Raw genomic sequence first — 15,394 nt, 5'->3', positions numbered from 1 at the left:
ATCTGTGTGGGACATCAAGCATGTGTATTCCCATTCACTAGTTTCTGGCCTCAGAATTCAAAGGACTGGGAACCAGGATGCCTGGGTTCCAACTAGATGTTCTGCCCATGCTGGGCCTTTAAAGAAGTCATTCCTCCAATCTTGAATGACCTCCCCTCTCTCCTCTTACCAACCTTGTCTTCCTCTCCCCCATTTTCCAAATCCTGCTTCACACTCCCTCCTCCAGGAAGCCTTCCATGACTTTCCCAACACAACCTTCCTTCCCCTCCCAATCCTCCCTCCTTCCCCCTGCCCCTTCCCCACCTTTCAATGTCTAGAATTCTAGTTGGAGAGTCTGGCCTTGTCTGTCTCTGTGTCCTGACTTTTCCTTCAGACCAGGAATTCCCAGCAGGGCAGGGGCATGTCTCCTTCATACTCCCAAGAACCCAGGAAAGAGGTTTGCCTACATGAGCCACCTTCCATCTAGGGTGTTGACAGACAGGCTGACTCAGCTGCAAATTGGATACGGTTTACTACTTTCACAGAGACTCTGGGGCTCCTCCAATTGCTGGTAAGCCTATAGGGGTGATTCTACCCATGTCCACTCTACTTTGCTGCCTGGCATCATCCTTGAGGAGCCTGAGAAAACAATCCATTCCAGGTGCCCTGGATCCAGGATTCAGAGCAGAGGTGGGACCTTCCCCTTGCTGCTCCAAGTGAGCTAGAGGCCTGCCAAGACCTGAACAAGAGCCCTCCGGGTTAGCTCTCCACCCCATCCCCCTCTTCTGCATGGCCCCTCCCCCCAGCCTGGGCTACATTCTTTCCTTGTCTGGAGGAAGCAAGGCTGGGAGGCTTTGAGATCAAAGGGAAACTGGATCCTGAGGCTGCTGGGAGGTCACCTAGGCCTCGAAACCACCCTAAGGTGGTGGGGGTGGAGATGAAGATCGGGGTTTATTTTTAAAGTGTCCTCATCCCTAACAGCCTGGTGTATAGGGCCAGACTAGAAGGCAATGCTAAATCGTTCCTCAAATCTTTCCCCTCCTTGGCATGTGGGGTAAGGTTAGGGCTTTTGGGAGTGGGGTTCTATGTGTCTTGGGATACAGACCTGCACTTAGTGGAATTCTTCATTTTCTGGGTCAGAAAACCTCAGGTATAGGACCTCTCTGCCTTGATTCTTAATCCCTTCTGAGTCCATTGGCTTTATTAACTAATAATGCCCAGCGCTACAGTGCCCCAGTTTAGGGTTATCTCTGAAACAGCATTTGATCTCTAGAGGCTGTTTGTTTGCATGAGCTTGGTAAGAGAGCTTACCAAGGGGGGGAAAGGTTGTCTGGACTCTAGGAAACCGGGGGTTTCTAGGAGGCAGAGATAAAGTCAGATTTCCTCTGCTAACTCCCATCCCACACATACATTTAAACTAATGCAGGCACTTTTCCTTGGTTGGAGAGGTTATCTCAAGGGCAGCCTCCTGGGTAGTTAACAGAGGAAGCAGTATGGTACACTGAGCTTAACTAGTTGTCCAGCAGTTCACTGGGATTCACTGGGAAAGGGAAGCTGAGTAGGACTCTGCTGGATCTTTCAATAAACCTGGCATCTTTACCTCCTGGATTGCAAAAAGGGGGGCTTTGTAGTGGGCACTTAGAATGTCCAGGAGGAATCTGAAATAAAGGAGAAAACACAGTCTCCACCTTCAGCAAGCTCTCAGTCTGGTGGGGGAACAAGGACTCATTCAACCCCTCTCATAGAAAAGGGGTGATTCTTAGGAATGATCACAAATGAAAATGCCTATTGCTCCTTTAGCCCATTTTCTCAAGTACATGTGCCCCATTTCCCCTTCCATCCTGTTCATGGGAGAAAAGTGTGTATATAATCACTTTGCTCCAACACCACTTAGCCTACTTTCACCATAAAGCACCCTTCTATCTCATTCTACTGCACCATGAGACACCCCACTCCTACCTCACTGCATTCCCAGGTCTTTACCCAACTCCTTCCCCTTAGTTCTGAAATGTTTCCATTCACCACCAAGGTGGAACAGTTTTCAAACACAGATCAATGGGCAGATTGTGATTCATCCATGTATGCACCCAAAATTTGTGACCTAGGATCCCTAGCTCTATGTTTACATAGACTGAGTACAATTCTTTTGACATCTCTTAAAATTGTTCACACCAAGAGTCTGCCCTAGAAACATCACAATATAGTGTGAACCTAGTACTCTACAGAAAAAATATTTTTTCAAAAGCTGTTAGCTCCCATGCAAGCATTCAAGCCAACAATATGTACAGGAAATAAAGAGAGACTATTCATCAGACAGAAAATGTAAAACACAAAGACTCCTACCCAAGCACCAAAACAAAGCACTGCTTCTCCCTCTTCTACTGTATCCTACCTCCTTCAGGTAACTCCATACTTATAATGTTCTCCTGTGGTTGAAAAATCCCCTGAAGAAAAGGAGAAAGTACTTATAGTAAATAAGAAGTTGATTTAACTTCTTCTGGTGAGCCTTCTACTCCTTCATCTTTTAGAGACATTGGTACTCATAGTACTTCCCTATGGTTTAAGACTTTCCTGAAAGGAAAAGCACTCAGACCAGCCCAGTTCATTCATTGGTAGTGGGGAACAAGGTTTAGACTTGATTCTCTATATTGTGGTTCTGTCTGTTGCTACTACTCTTCAAGAGCTCCATATCCTCATTAGTTTTAGAATTCTTCCTCTTCTTTCCTGAAGGCTTGGGTCCAGGCATTCAGTGATGTCCAGAGCTCCTTCTCTCTCCAGGAATATTGGTTCCAGAGTACCACATTCTACCTATACCACTGTGTCCTGCTATTATCATTTCTTGAACTATGTAGTTTTCTCTTCTGGAGATGTGACATTACCTCTCCAAGAACTTCAGGTTTCTGCAGCTGCCTCTCCATTGCTTCTGTCTTTGGCTTGAGAAGTTTCTTGGGGAGGGCTGCTTGGATAAATTGGCTTCCACACCAAGGGACTCAAGTTGTAAACTTTCTACTATGTTTCTCAGCTAATCTGCCCAACTTATGACCTATAACTTCATTCCACCTTAACGGCATATCCTGACACTCATACCCTTAATCACACCATCACCCACAAGGTATCTACCTCTATGATCCTGAACTCTGAAATTCCTCTCTCTGATCACACCCTCTATATTTCCCTCTATCTCATCCCTCCTGGTTGGTTGGTTGGTTGTAGTCCTTTGTTCTTGAAGAGGACCAAAATGACATCACTGTGTCAGGATCAAAGTACATTATGTCCAACTGTGACTGATCAGATCAATAAAAGTTTGGAGGGCTCTATCACAGGTCAGGCACCAGGTACAAATAGTCCATATGAACATTTAGAATGGAGATGTCTCTAAATGTACACATTTTCACATTTCTTTAGAGCTATTGAACTTCTGCTTTGCTAACAGAACAGAGTACTTTCTTTGATGTGGGCATGCCATGCTGGGTGGTCCTTTGCCAGCATCTCCCAATTCATGCAATCAATTTCAAAATCTTCAGAGAGACCTTGAAAGTGTCCTTGTATTGCTTCTTCTGAATTCTATGTGAGCACCTATCTTGTGGGAGTTCTCCATACATTTGCCACCCTTTCTTAACTCATTCTGTATGCTACATATAACTTCTAATCACTCTCCCCTCCCTGCTTTCCTGATGATTTATCCCTACACCAGCCCCACTTTCCTTTCTTTATTGTTTTGACCATATAGTCAATCACTTCACCTATATATCATCCTCTTTGGTCAGACATCAAAGATATCAAGATTATCCTTTAGTCATCCTGGGCCTTCACCAGTCTTCTGATTTTTGTCTTGACACTGGACTTGGATAACTCTGGGAGAGAGAGTGAAGGTGACAACTTTGTATGATTCTGCCTCACTTAAATTCAATTCACATCCTAGTTAAGACATCACCCAGTAATGCCATTGGTCCTCTTGAAAACTAAGGACAAACAACAACATTGTCCTCTCTCCTTCAAATGTTTTTCCATCTTGTTCTCTGTGGCTCTTGTCTTGCCAAATGCTTACTGGGGGTTATTCTCAGCATATGCTTTCTCTGGCCCTATATACACTCTGCTGAATGATACTGGAGGAAAGCATATAACTGATTACTGAGTCCCCCCTAAATGTATGTTACATAATCCCAACTAGACCTTCACTACTACTACCCCTAAGAGAATTCTATCATTCTTTCCTGAATTACTTTTTTTTCTTCCACTCTCTACAATGGCTTTTCCAAATCTTCTAGTCTCTCCTAAAGCTTCAGTTCCATTCCCCCCGCCTTTTTTTGGGAGGGCAATTGGGGGTAAGTGACTTGCCTAAGGTCACATGGCTAGTTTGTGTGTGTGTGTGTGTGTGTGTGTGTGTGTGTGTATGTGTTGTATCTGAGGCCAAATCTGAACCCAGGTTCTCCTGATTCCAGGGGCCGGTGCTCTATTTACTATACCAGTTCTAGCTGCCCCTCAACCTTCCTTCTTAAAAAAAGAACCTTATCTCCCACTTCACCTAGAAAGAAGAGGCTATCTGTCACAAATGTATCCTCTTCCCCTGTCTCATACTTCAAAACCCTTCTACATTCTTTACTCTTTTGTTCCAGTTTCTGATCATGAGATGGCTTTTTTCCTCACCAAGATCAATCTTGGTCTCCAGGAAGATAATAACATCTCATAGAGGCAGATATCTTCAAATGCACTCATTCAACCATTCAACAAGCATTTATTTAATAACTATTACTGTACTAAGCACCTAACTAGGTGCTAGGCATACAACAGTCACAAACAAAACAGCCCTTAACCTCAAGGAGCTTACATTCTATTAGAGGAAACAATATCCACAAAAAATGAAGTGCAAAATATATTCAAGGTAAACAGAAAGTAATTCCCAGAGGGGGAACATTAGCTACTAGGGAGATCAGAGCCTTAAGGCTCTATCAAAGAAGACCTAAGCTATGCTTTCAATTTAACCAGAATTTATTAAGTACCCACTATGTTCAAGGCACTCTGCTAGGTACTGGGAATACAAATGCAAAAAATTATAATAATTCTTGCTCTCAAGGGGCTTATATATTTTTTATGAATACAATATAGACAATTAAATAATAATAAAATTATAATAGCTAACATTTATGTAGTGCTTACTATGTGCCAAGTATTGTACTAATTTACAGATATGATCAAATATTATCTCATTTGATCCTCACAACAACCCTGAGTGGTAGGTGCTATTATGATTTCTGATGAGGTATGGGCTCTGGGAGCTCTCCATGAGTCCTTGAGGTACAGGCTCTGGGAACCCCTCCTTGAACTCTGATTAAATCATCTCATTTGATGAGGCATTTTCATGAGGCAAGTCTGTTACTAGACTTCTCACCCTCTGTTACTATACTCACTAGACTTCCTCTGGCCTAGCCCACCACTGTTTGTAATCTCCAGGTGGCCTCCAGTGACTTCCCACCCTTAATCATTCATTGACCTCATTAACTCCTCCTGAAGACCCTCCCCACACTCCAACCCTAGACCACCCCTAGATTCCTCCTACAACCTTCTGTATGTAAGACCCTATCCTGTCTTCATGATTGTAAGAGTGCCATAGAATGACCTAGCACAGACTTACTCTGTGTCTAAAGAAAAGTTTCTTTGGCTGAGAGAAGACTTGAGTTGAATTCATTTGGCAGGACCCTGCGTGTTGGTATTTTGGGGTCTCCAGAGCAACCCTAACCCTCTTTATGGGTAACCTCTTCACTCTCTATTTACAGATGAAAAAATTGAGACAGAGGATAAGTGGCTTGCCCAGGATCACACAACTAGTGTCTTGAGGTTGGATATGAACTCACGTCTTCCTGACTCAGGACCAGGCACTCTATCTTCTTAGCACTGCCTACCTGCTTAGTTATTAAATACTGAGTGTGTACAAAGTAATTTCAAAAAGAAGAATGTTAACAATCAAAGAACTTCAGGAAAGGCTTCTTGTCCAAGGAAGTAGCACCTGAACTGTGCCTTCAGGAAGCTAGGAATTCTGTGAGGTAGAGGTAAGAAAGGAGGGCATCCCATTCATGAGGGAACCACTTGTACAAAGGTATGGGGTGGGAGATAGAATGTTCTGTGCAAAGAAAAGTCAACTTAACTTCAAGAAAGAGTTGGTAAAGGGGATTGATATGAAATAAAACTGGAAGGACTTGGAAGTAGAAAAGTAATTTAAGAAGAGATGAAGAGAAAGCATGTCGTAGGAAATGCATGCACAATTGGATAGACCATTCAGAAAATGGTGGAACTAGGTTGGGGAATAACTAGTAGGTCAGTCTGGTTAAACTACAAGGTACATAAATGGCAGTAGATATGAAATAAAGTTGAAAAGACAAATTGAAGCCAGATTGTCAAGAACTGAAATGCCAGAAAAAAGGGGGGGGGGAGTTTGTATTTTATCCTATAGGAAATAGGGAACCATTGAATGTTTATGAGCAAGAGAGTGCCACAGTCAGACCCATGCATTAGGAAGGTTATTTCAGAACCTGTGTGAGAACGAAGGGAGTGTAATCAGTCTGGGGACTAAGTTGTTGCTGTACCCTTCTTCTCTCAATAAAGTAAGAACAATTTCATCCCTGCCACCCCCTCTCCCCCCATTATACTCCATAACATAGCAGGAGGCCTTCTTCCTTCACCTCCCCACTAAAGGTTTTCACAACCTCTCACCTTACACTTTCACAAAGCTTTCAACTTTTCACAAAGTTTTCAAATGAGCCACTTTAGCCAGGGAAAGGTGGAGGCCAGTCCAATCCATGATTAACTCAAATGTTAATGACCAATTAGTATAAATCAGGTGGAAAAGGAAGGTTTACTAAGTGGTAAATGGCTTGGAGGTAATGTAAACAATGGGCTTGACTTCTTGTAATAAGAAGCTTTTAATCTAATCAGTTCCTTTATATTCAGGGAATATAAAGGGATTGGAATTCAATAGCCACCAGCAGATTTCCCAGAAGCAGACTCAGAAAAATCTGCAGGTAAAAGGAATACTTCTTATTGCTCAGTTGTTTTGGTGGTGTCCAAGTCTTTGTGACTCATTTTGGGTTTGTTTGTTTGTTATTTTGGCAAAATACTGGAGTGGTTTGTCATTTCCATCTCCAGTTCATTTTATAAAGGAGGAAACTGAGAAAACAGGGTTAAGTGACTTGCCCAGGGTCACACAGCTAGTAAGTGTTTGAGGCTGGATTAGAACTCAGATCTTCCTGACTCTAGGACTGGTGCTCTATCCACTGTGCCACCTAGCAAGTCAAAAGAGAAGGTGAGTGCTGAAGGCTAGGAAATGGATAAGATAGAATAAAATAGAACCTAGTAACTGGGGGATGTCTAGAATCCTAAAACCATCTCTACCTCTCCCTCTAGGTAGGAATGAAGATTGTCTCTCTCAGCACTAAAAATGGCAGTCTTTGGATCACAGGCTAATCTTGACCTGGGGTCTCTGGGTCTTTTGACCTCTGGCCTCTGACATTGGTTGTGAGACCCTGAGCAAGTCACTTAAACTCTTGGTGATCCAGACAAGTCTCTAAGACTAACATTAAGAGAACAGTTGCTGATATGCATTGGTGACTTCTTCACAGCTGCCTAAACTATGAAATCAGAGATCCAGATAGAAAATCCCCCAAACTCCAGGCTTAGCCCAGGCTCTGCTACCCTTTCTACCCTAAACCCTCTATAAGCTCATAACTGCAACTCTGACCCCATTCTTCACTCCATTCAACTCAGCTAACTCAGAACCCTTCTCTCTTGCCTCAGGAAACAGGACTGGGAAGATGGTGAAAGTCAAAGCTTTCTCTCTGATGTTGTTGCCTCTGTTCTTGGTAGTGAACAGTGCTATGGAGGAGGCTCACTTCAGGTAAAAGTATCTCTTACTTGACAGAGTAGAGAGAATGACTGCAGAAATGACTCCATCTTGGGCTGCCTAAAAGACACCCATCTGGCTTAGGGGGTGAGAACTTAGTGACCACAGACAAGAGAAGCCCAAGGAAATGGCCTAGCAAAGGTAGAAATTGAACTATTCTGCTTCCTCAGAGGATGAAGCCAGGGTGGGTGGGGTTTAGGCTGCAGGAAGGGAGATTGAGAATAGATATTTGGAGGAACTGTCTGGTAGTTATCTGACTGAGCAAACTGGAATATTCCTTCTTGGAGAACTCCAGCTAGCATCTATTTTCTGTTTCTTGAATGGGTTAGGGTGGTGATTTGCCTTTTCAGAGGCAAGGATATAAACTGTAGGACTTTTTTTGGGGGGGGGTCTATATGGACTATATCATTATGATTGTGCATCAATGAGTTGAGTAGGGCAAGAGAGATAATGAAAGTATGGCAGAGGTAAGGCAAGGAAAATCCTTGACTTACTCAATTGGTGTATTTCCAGTGGAGTTGGACATATACCATGGTTCCTTGCTGAGGGACATTATTCTTTCTGAGATTATTTAGCAACTCCTTATAGCCCCCAGTTGGAACAGGGAACCAGGGAAGTAAGTCAACATGAGGTGTATAGGGGAGCCTATACTGCCAGGCTCTACTTCTCATTTCTCCTGCCTATCTCAACTCCCACTGGAACCAAAGTCATATTGAGAGAAGTCCCTGGGTTGAGAAGGAAGCTTTCTCTATATCATTATATCTCTGAGAGGGTATTTGGGCCATGAAAACACATATCAAGTAAAAATGAGCTTAATTTGTTTTTAATGGGTCTTCTTGAGTTGTAAATATTTTTTCTCCTGATTACTATTGACCTCCCTTTCCTTCCTTCTATACCTTTCCCTGTCCTTTCTTCCTCTCTCATCTTCTATCCCTCTCTTCTTCTATCCATTCCCCTGATCTGTTCTGTCTTCTTCTCTTCCTGATCCTCTATTCTATTTTCCATCCTTCCTTACCTCTCTCCTCCAATGAATGGCCTTTTTTTCTTTCTCTTCTCACTCTCTAGGCCTCACCCCAAAGTTGGTGGCCCTTGGGCTCGAGGACAGCGCTATGCTGAGGGGACCTTCATTAGTGACTACAGCATCACCATGGATAAGATCATGCAACAGGACTTTGTTAACTGGTTGCTGTCCCAGAAGGGAAAAAAGAACAAGTGAGTTATTTCTCACCTCTTTCCCTGGGGTCCTCTAAGCTCTTGCTCCTCCATTTCAGTGTTTCCCTAGGTCCTTCCTTTTCCCCTAGCATCTCCTAGTTCCTTTCTCACAGTGTTCCCCAGTTTTCTCCCTTTCTTTTTATTAAGTATTTGCTAATTTATTTTTTCTTTTAAAAATTTTTAACAATTTTTTTTAATTTGAGCTTTAAATTTTCTCTTTCCCTCTGACCCCAGTCCTCTCCCTTTCCTTACAACATCTTGCCATCTCAGTCCCTCTCTCCTGGTAACCTCATCATTTTCCCCTGGAGTTATCTCTCTCCCTCACTTTTCAGCTCCCAACCCTGCTATCTCCACTCATTTTAGCCCCTTGTGTCAGGTTGGACTGGTCTTGCCCTTGGAGCTCAGAGTATTGTCAGTGGTCCTCTAAAGGTACCCTGGAGAAGAGTCCTATCCACTCCCTTTAGTTACAGCTCTGATTAAGTGAAATAGTCCAGTTTCAGGGTTTTATCAGGTTGATTTTTCAATATGGAATCCATGTCACCATTTTTAAAGGGAAACATATTGGACCCTCAGGAGTTTACAGATACAGATCAGGAAGGAGAGGAACATTGAGAGGTGTAGCACTCTCAAATTTTGTAATCACAGTGAACTTTGGGAAGTTTATCTATTCTTAAGGATTCTCCTTCATCACTCTTCAAGACTGCTATTAATGTAGTTGAGGATGTCCTCTTTGGGGGCCCTGAACATTTGTATAGTGATAACAGTTGAAAAATTAATTGAGGAATTGTTTGGGTGAAGGGGGATATAAGTCTGCTAATGGGAGACATAGATATTAGGAACTGAAAGGCCATGAAAGCCACTGGACTAAAGTCATCACCTTCTTCCTAAACTGCAAAACTCAGTTTCATCCACTCTCTGACCTTTGTCTTGCCAGTTGGAGACATAACATCACTGAAAGAAAAGCTGATAGTACAGGACTAATGAACCAAGACAACTGGGACATAAAGAACACAGAAAACTGGAGGTGAGGTCAATCTCTTGTAGAAAAGAAAGAATAAAAGAAGGGAGATTCCTGGGTGTGATTGAAAGCACAGAGAATCATTATGACTAAATTTCTACCCTTAGTACCCCCAATCTCTGAACTAAAGCAACTCCTTGAGATCAGGGAGAGTTTTTGCCTCCTTTTTCAACTACAGCACTTAGTACAACTCCCGGCACATTTGCTAATAATAAATATTTGTTGACTGATTTGTTCTTGAAATGGAGTTTTAGCTTACTGGGAGCTCAAAGAGACTCTCATTTAGGAAACCTGCAAGAGCCAGGCTAAGCAGGCAGTGTAACACAATGGAGTTGGAGTCATAGGTTCAAAGTTTGAATCCTGGTTCTGCCACTTAGGGACCTTGAAGATCCCTAAGGACTGAGATTTCTTAAAGTTTACTAATCTATAAAATGAGAGTGTTGGCGTAAGTGGTCTCTAAGGGTGGTCTCTATGATCTTTAGGATGAATAATGATGACTGGGCAGAAGTTTTATGTCAGAGCTTCCAAGAATGGAGAAACTCATTCAAAAAGTTTTATAGTATCATCTGATTTAGAATTCAGAAAACTTTAGAATTCATAGGAGTATAGATTTAGAGCTAGAAAGGATCTCAGAGATCATTTAATCCAACTGCGTGTTTTACAGTCTGTCAGTCAGGCAACAAGTATATTTTGTCTTCCTTTCCTTTGGTTTGAGCTCTTACAATGCTATAACTTGCGGCTGGATACTGGAAAGAGACACAGAGGAAGGACATGACATAGCCTCAGCCTACTAGGAACTCTCAGCCTGATGAGGAGAAACATTCTCTGTCCTCAGGGAATTTCCAGTCTGACATAGGAATCAGGACACAGTCAATAGCCACTTACTACTTACCAGACACTGTGCCAAGTGCTAGGAATACAAAGAAAGGCAAAAAACAAAAACAAGACAAGTCCCTGCCTTCAAAGATCCTACATTCTAATGGTGGAGACTAGGTACCCACAAAATAGGTATAAAGTAGATGAGGTAATCTGAAAGGAAAAGACATTCATAGCTTGGGGTGGGGGGAAGGGTAAGAGGTGCTGGGTAACCCTGCCCTGGAAATAATTTCCTGCAGAAAGTAGGATTTGAGCTGAGTCCTAAGGAAGCCAGGGAAACTAAGAGGCAGAAGTGAGGGGGCAGAGCATTCCAGGTATGAGGGAGAGAAAGGAACCAGCATAAAATCACAAAGAGGAGAGAGGGAGTGACTGTCACATGGAGGAACTGCCAGTTAAGGCAGTGTAGTTGGATCTCAGAGTGTGTGGAAGGGAATAAGGTTGTAAAAAGACTAGAGATACAGGAAAGCGTCAGATTATGAAAGGCTTTAAATGTGAAACAGGACTTCACATTTGATTCTAGAGGTAACTGGGACTCACAGATGGTCATATTCATTTTTTTAAAGGAAGATCACTTTGTCAGCTTAGTAGAGGATAAATAGGAAAGGGGAGAGACTTGAGGAAGGGAGATTTAAGGAAAACTAATGCCAGGCAAGAGGCAATGATAGCCCGAGCTAGGATTATGGTTCCATGAATGGAAAGAGGGATACATATACATATATGTATGTGCATATACATATTTACACATACATATTCAAGTACTGCTGTAAAGGTAGAAATGACAAGATTTAGCTATAGGTTAGATATATGTGGTTATGTTATATGAGGAGTTAGGATGAAACTGAAGTTGTAAGTCTGTGTAACTATAAAGATTGTGGTCTCTTGGAGTGTTAAAATAGTTTATAAGGGAGAGGGCTTGGGGTGGAGTGGGAGGGCCAATAATGAGTTCTGTTTAGGACATGTGGAGTTTGAGTTGCTGATGAGACATCCAGATTGATATGTTTAAGAGGAAACTGGTGGAGCAGTTAGGTTGAACAGTGGATAAAGGAGGACCTGAGTTCAAATTTGGTTCCAGACACTTACTAGCTGTGTGACCCTGGGCAAGTCAGTTAACCCTGATTGCTGAGAGAGAGACAGAGATGGGGTGGGGGTGGGGGGGAAGGAGATTCCTGATTCTAGCTCAGCAGAGAGATTAGGTCTAGATGTACATATCTGGGAATCATCTGCACAGAGTTGATACTGGGAACTTGAAAAGATCACCAAATGAGATAGCACAAAGCAAAAAGAGAAGGGGGCCCAGGACAGAGCCTTGCCAAACACCCACAGCTACACAGATGATAAGTGGGAAGAAGACTGAGAAGAAACAATCAAATGGATAGGAGAATAAGGAGAAAGAAGTGTCACAAAAACTCAAAGAAGAGATAGTAGCCAGGAAGCAAGAATTGTCAATAGTGCCAAATACTACAAGAAAGCTCACGAAAGTATGAAGATTGAGTAAAGCTCATTATATCTGGCAATTAAGAGATTATTGGTATCATTGGAGAGGACAGTTTTAGTTGAATCATGAGGTCAGAAGCCAGACTGTATAGGGGCTGAGAAGAGAGTGAGAGGAGAGACCCTAATTATAAATAACTGAAGATAAGACAGTGTGTAGATGATAATGGGAGTAATTGCTGGAGAAGTCAGGAGGGGATTGGAATCTTAGGCACAAGTAGAGGGGTTTGCCTTAGCAAGAGAATAGCCTCCTCATCATCTGAGACTAGAAGGAGGAGATAGAAGGAACTGAGTATTGTAAGAAATAGAAGATAAAAAGGAGAGGTCTTTGTAAATGGTTTCAATTTTTATAGTGAAGAATTAAGTGAGATCCTCAGCTGAGAGTGTGGGGAGGAGGTGCCATAAAAGGATTGAGGAGAGACAAGAAGATTATGAATAGTTGCTGTGGACAGTGGGATGGTGAATCAATTAGGGAGCAAAAGAATGTTTGCCTTATAGTAGCGAGGGTCCAGCTATGATTAGTTAACATACATTTGCAGTAGACCCAATAAGCATGGAGGCAGTTGGTGGGAGTAATCCAAGGTAAGGCATGATCATGTGTAGGAATAGGACAAAGGTACAAGGGTTTCAAAAGTGGAGAACAGTATAGAGTTGGTTCACCAAGTGGTTGAGATAGAGAAGGGAGGATAAAATAGTCTTTGGAGGGGATCTGGGAAAGAACTGAGGGGTGCTGATTTTGAGACATTGATACACTGAAGGATGAAGAAGTACAGCAAAGACTAAAAGCTTACTCCAACTGGCCAACATACCCCCAGTTCAGTAAGTAACTGAAAGAAAATTGTGAATTGTTGTCTATTCTGAGACAAAAAACTTAAGGTGCTGCAAAGCTGCCAAAAGTATTTCATGAGCATGGAATAATTCATGAGTCAGTCTGGAGGAATGGAAGAGGAGCCAAGGGCTTCTTCACCTATTAGTCACCTGTGTCTGTCCTTTCTGTCCAAGGCCATGATAAATGTACACATTCACCTTATTTTCTACTCCATAACAGGATGTTCTCAACATCTCAAAATTCAATTAAAAATTAATGTATTTTTTTTAAATCGAGGGGTAAAGTGAATAGAGGTCATAATGAAGATAAAGAATAAACAAAGCCAGTAAAGCTTGTAAAGCATAAAGAAAGATAAAATAACAATAGAAGCTTATGATCAGGTAAAGGACTGAGGCTTGAAGATGATTTGATTAAGATCACACACGTAGTACTTATCTCTCTGTAAACTTCTTAAGGACAGGTGTCGATCAATCACTGTATAAGTATTTATTCCACACCTGCCTAAGTATTGGGGATACCAAGTCAAAGTGAAACACTCCCTGCCTTTCCTCTTGTCTCTCACAAAATTGCAAGTGTTCAGTAAATAAAGGCCTGTTGAAGGAAGGAAGGGAAGGAGAGAAGGGTGGAGGGAAGAAGGAAGGGGGAAGAAGGTAAGAAGAAAAAGTAGGAAGCAACACTTACCCTGACCTCAAGGTTACTTCCTTTGCAGCTCCCTGTTTAAGGACTCCTTCCCATCTGAGGATCCTAAGGATAAAAGAATGAAGGAACTGGCACTGGCATGGTTGATTTTGTCTTAAGGTGGGAGAGGAATTGGTTCCTAGAGTCTCCCTTAAATAGAAGCAGCATGGAGTGGTGCAATAGAGCATTGGGCTTGGCATCAGGAAAATTTGGGTTCAAATTCTCACCCTCTCTGTGCCTAAGTTTCCTCATCTGCAAAATAAGGGGTTTGGACTCAATAATTCCTTAAGTCTCATCCAGCTCTAAATCAATGATGCAGGGATCCACTAGGGTGAAATCCTGTTTCCTCTTCCCTTCCTCTTTTCCTCCCAAACTATATCAATGAGGCAAACTCAGCAGGGGATTATTGCCTATGTATGTCACATTTGAAAAGAACCTTCTTTCCTAGAATTAAGTACTTTTTCCACTAATGCTTGCCTTCTAATATTTTTCCGTAAGTCCCCCATTGAGGATTTTGTTCTTTTAGCATTGGGTTATGTCATGGCCTATTTCAACAATGCCTCACCCTCTGCCTCAATCAAATCCAAAAAGTACAACTGTCTCTCTATATCTATGTCTGAGCATCTCCTGGAGACCAAGTGCTTCTGGCCTATGTTTTCTGTGTTTTCAACTGTAAATCCATGAACCTATGTGAGCATTCTAGAGAAATGACATAAAATCTCTACACTCCATCTGACAGAGGAGAGAGGATGCAAATAATGGAGATGCAACCACTAAGACAAGTTCAAACTCTTTAGACAACATTAGAGAATTGGGAGGGAATAGTGAGAACAGCACTCAGTGGGGTCAACAGATAAGGGAAGGACTCAACTGAGAGGTGAAGGAAGGATGATCTTGGGTGTGAGAAGGACAGTTTGAAGATGGGAGAGGGTGTGATGTGAACAAGGGAAGGAGACATAGGGTGCATTTGCCTTGACACAGTAGTCACTGGTGACACTTCTATTTTCTTCCAGGTTTGAATGATTCAGCCTAAACATACCTCTGGATTTGATTCTACTGGAAGAAAAACTTCCATCTGATAATTCTGTCTATATTCTTCATCATGGGTTCCAAAGAGAGATCAATAAAGATTGAAGATGAAATGAATCTTGAGTGGTTTTGCACTGGGCTAAAAAACAAGTGATTCCAGTATTTATTGAGCTCCAAGCAGTGGGCAAGAGTGAAAGAAGAGGAGGGGATGAGAGAAACTAATAGGATTTAAAGGAATAAAGTCCTTATTCTGAGAAAGTATAATGAAGGCAAAACAACTAAAGAACTATTGTAAAACAAATTCAAATTTGCAAAATTCAAGACACAATCCTAAGTTGACTATATAAATACAGTACTTTGGGAAGAAAAAACAAGGGAGTGGTTTTAG

At 42.1% G+C, this 15,394-nt stretch overlaps 1 protein-coding gene across 1 annotated transcript; it reads left to right on the top strand.

The window, feature by feature from the left end:
- Window positions 1-440: 440 nt before the first annotated feature.
- Window positions 441-15,114, top strand: GIP (gastric inhibitory polypeptide). The gene is made up of 6 exons (XM_069064268.1): window positions 441-550; window positions 7,768-7,867; window positions 8,939-9,085; window positions 10,020-10,109; window positions 14,009-14,097; window positions 14,991-15,114. Exons 2-5 carry the CDS (start codon window positions 7,785-7,787, stop codon window positions 14,094-14,096), a joined length of 408 nt encoding a protein of 135 aa, XP_068920369.1. The 5' UTR covers window positions 441-550; window positions 7,768-7,784; the 3' UTR covers window position 14,097; window positions 14,991-15,114.
- The last annotated feature ends 280 nt before the right edge of the window (window positions 15,115-15,394 follow it).

This window comes from Petaurus breviceps, unplaced genomic scaffold (genome assembly GCF_028583685.1).
Source record: "Petaurus breviceps papuanus isolate PSGF00001 unplaced genomic scaffold, PetGlider_PUasm1.0 90630, whole genome shotgun sequence".
NCBI classification, from domain to species: Eukaryota; Metazoa; Chordata; class Mammalia; order Diprotodontia; family Petauridae; genus Petaurus; species Petaurus breviceps.
Note: the sequence above shows the minus strand (reverse complement) of the source record. Positions and strands in the feature narration are given on the sequence as shown.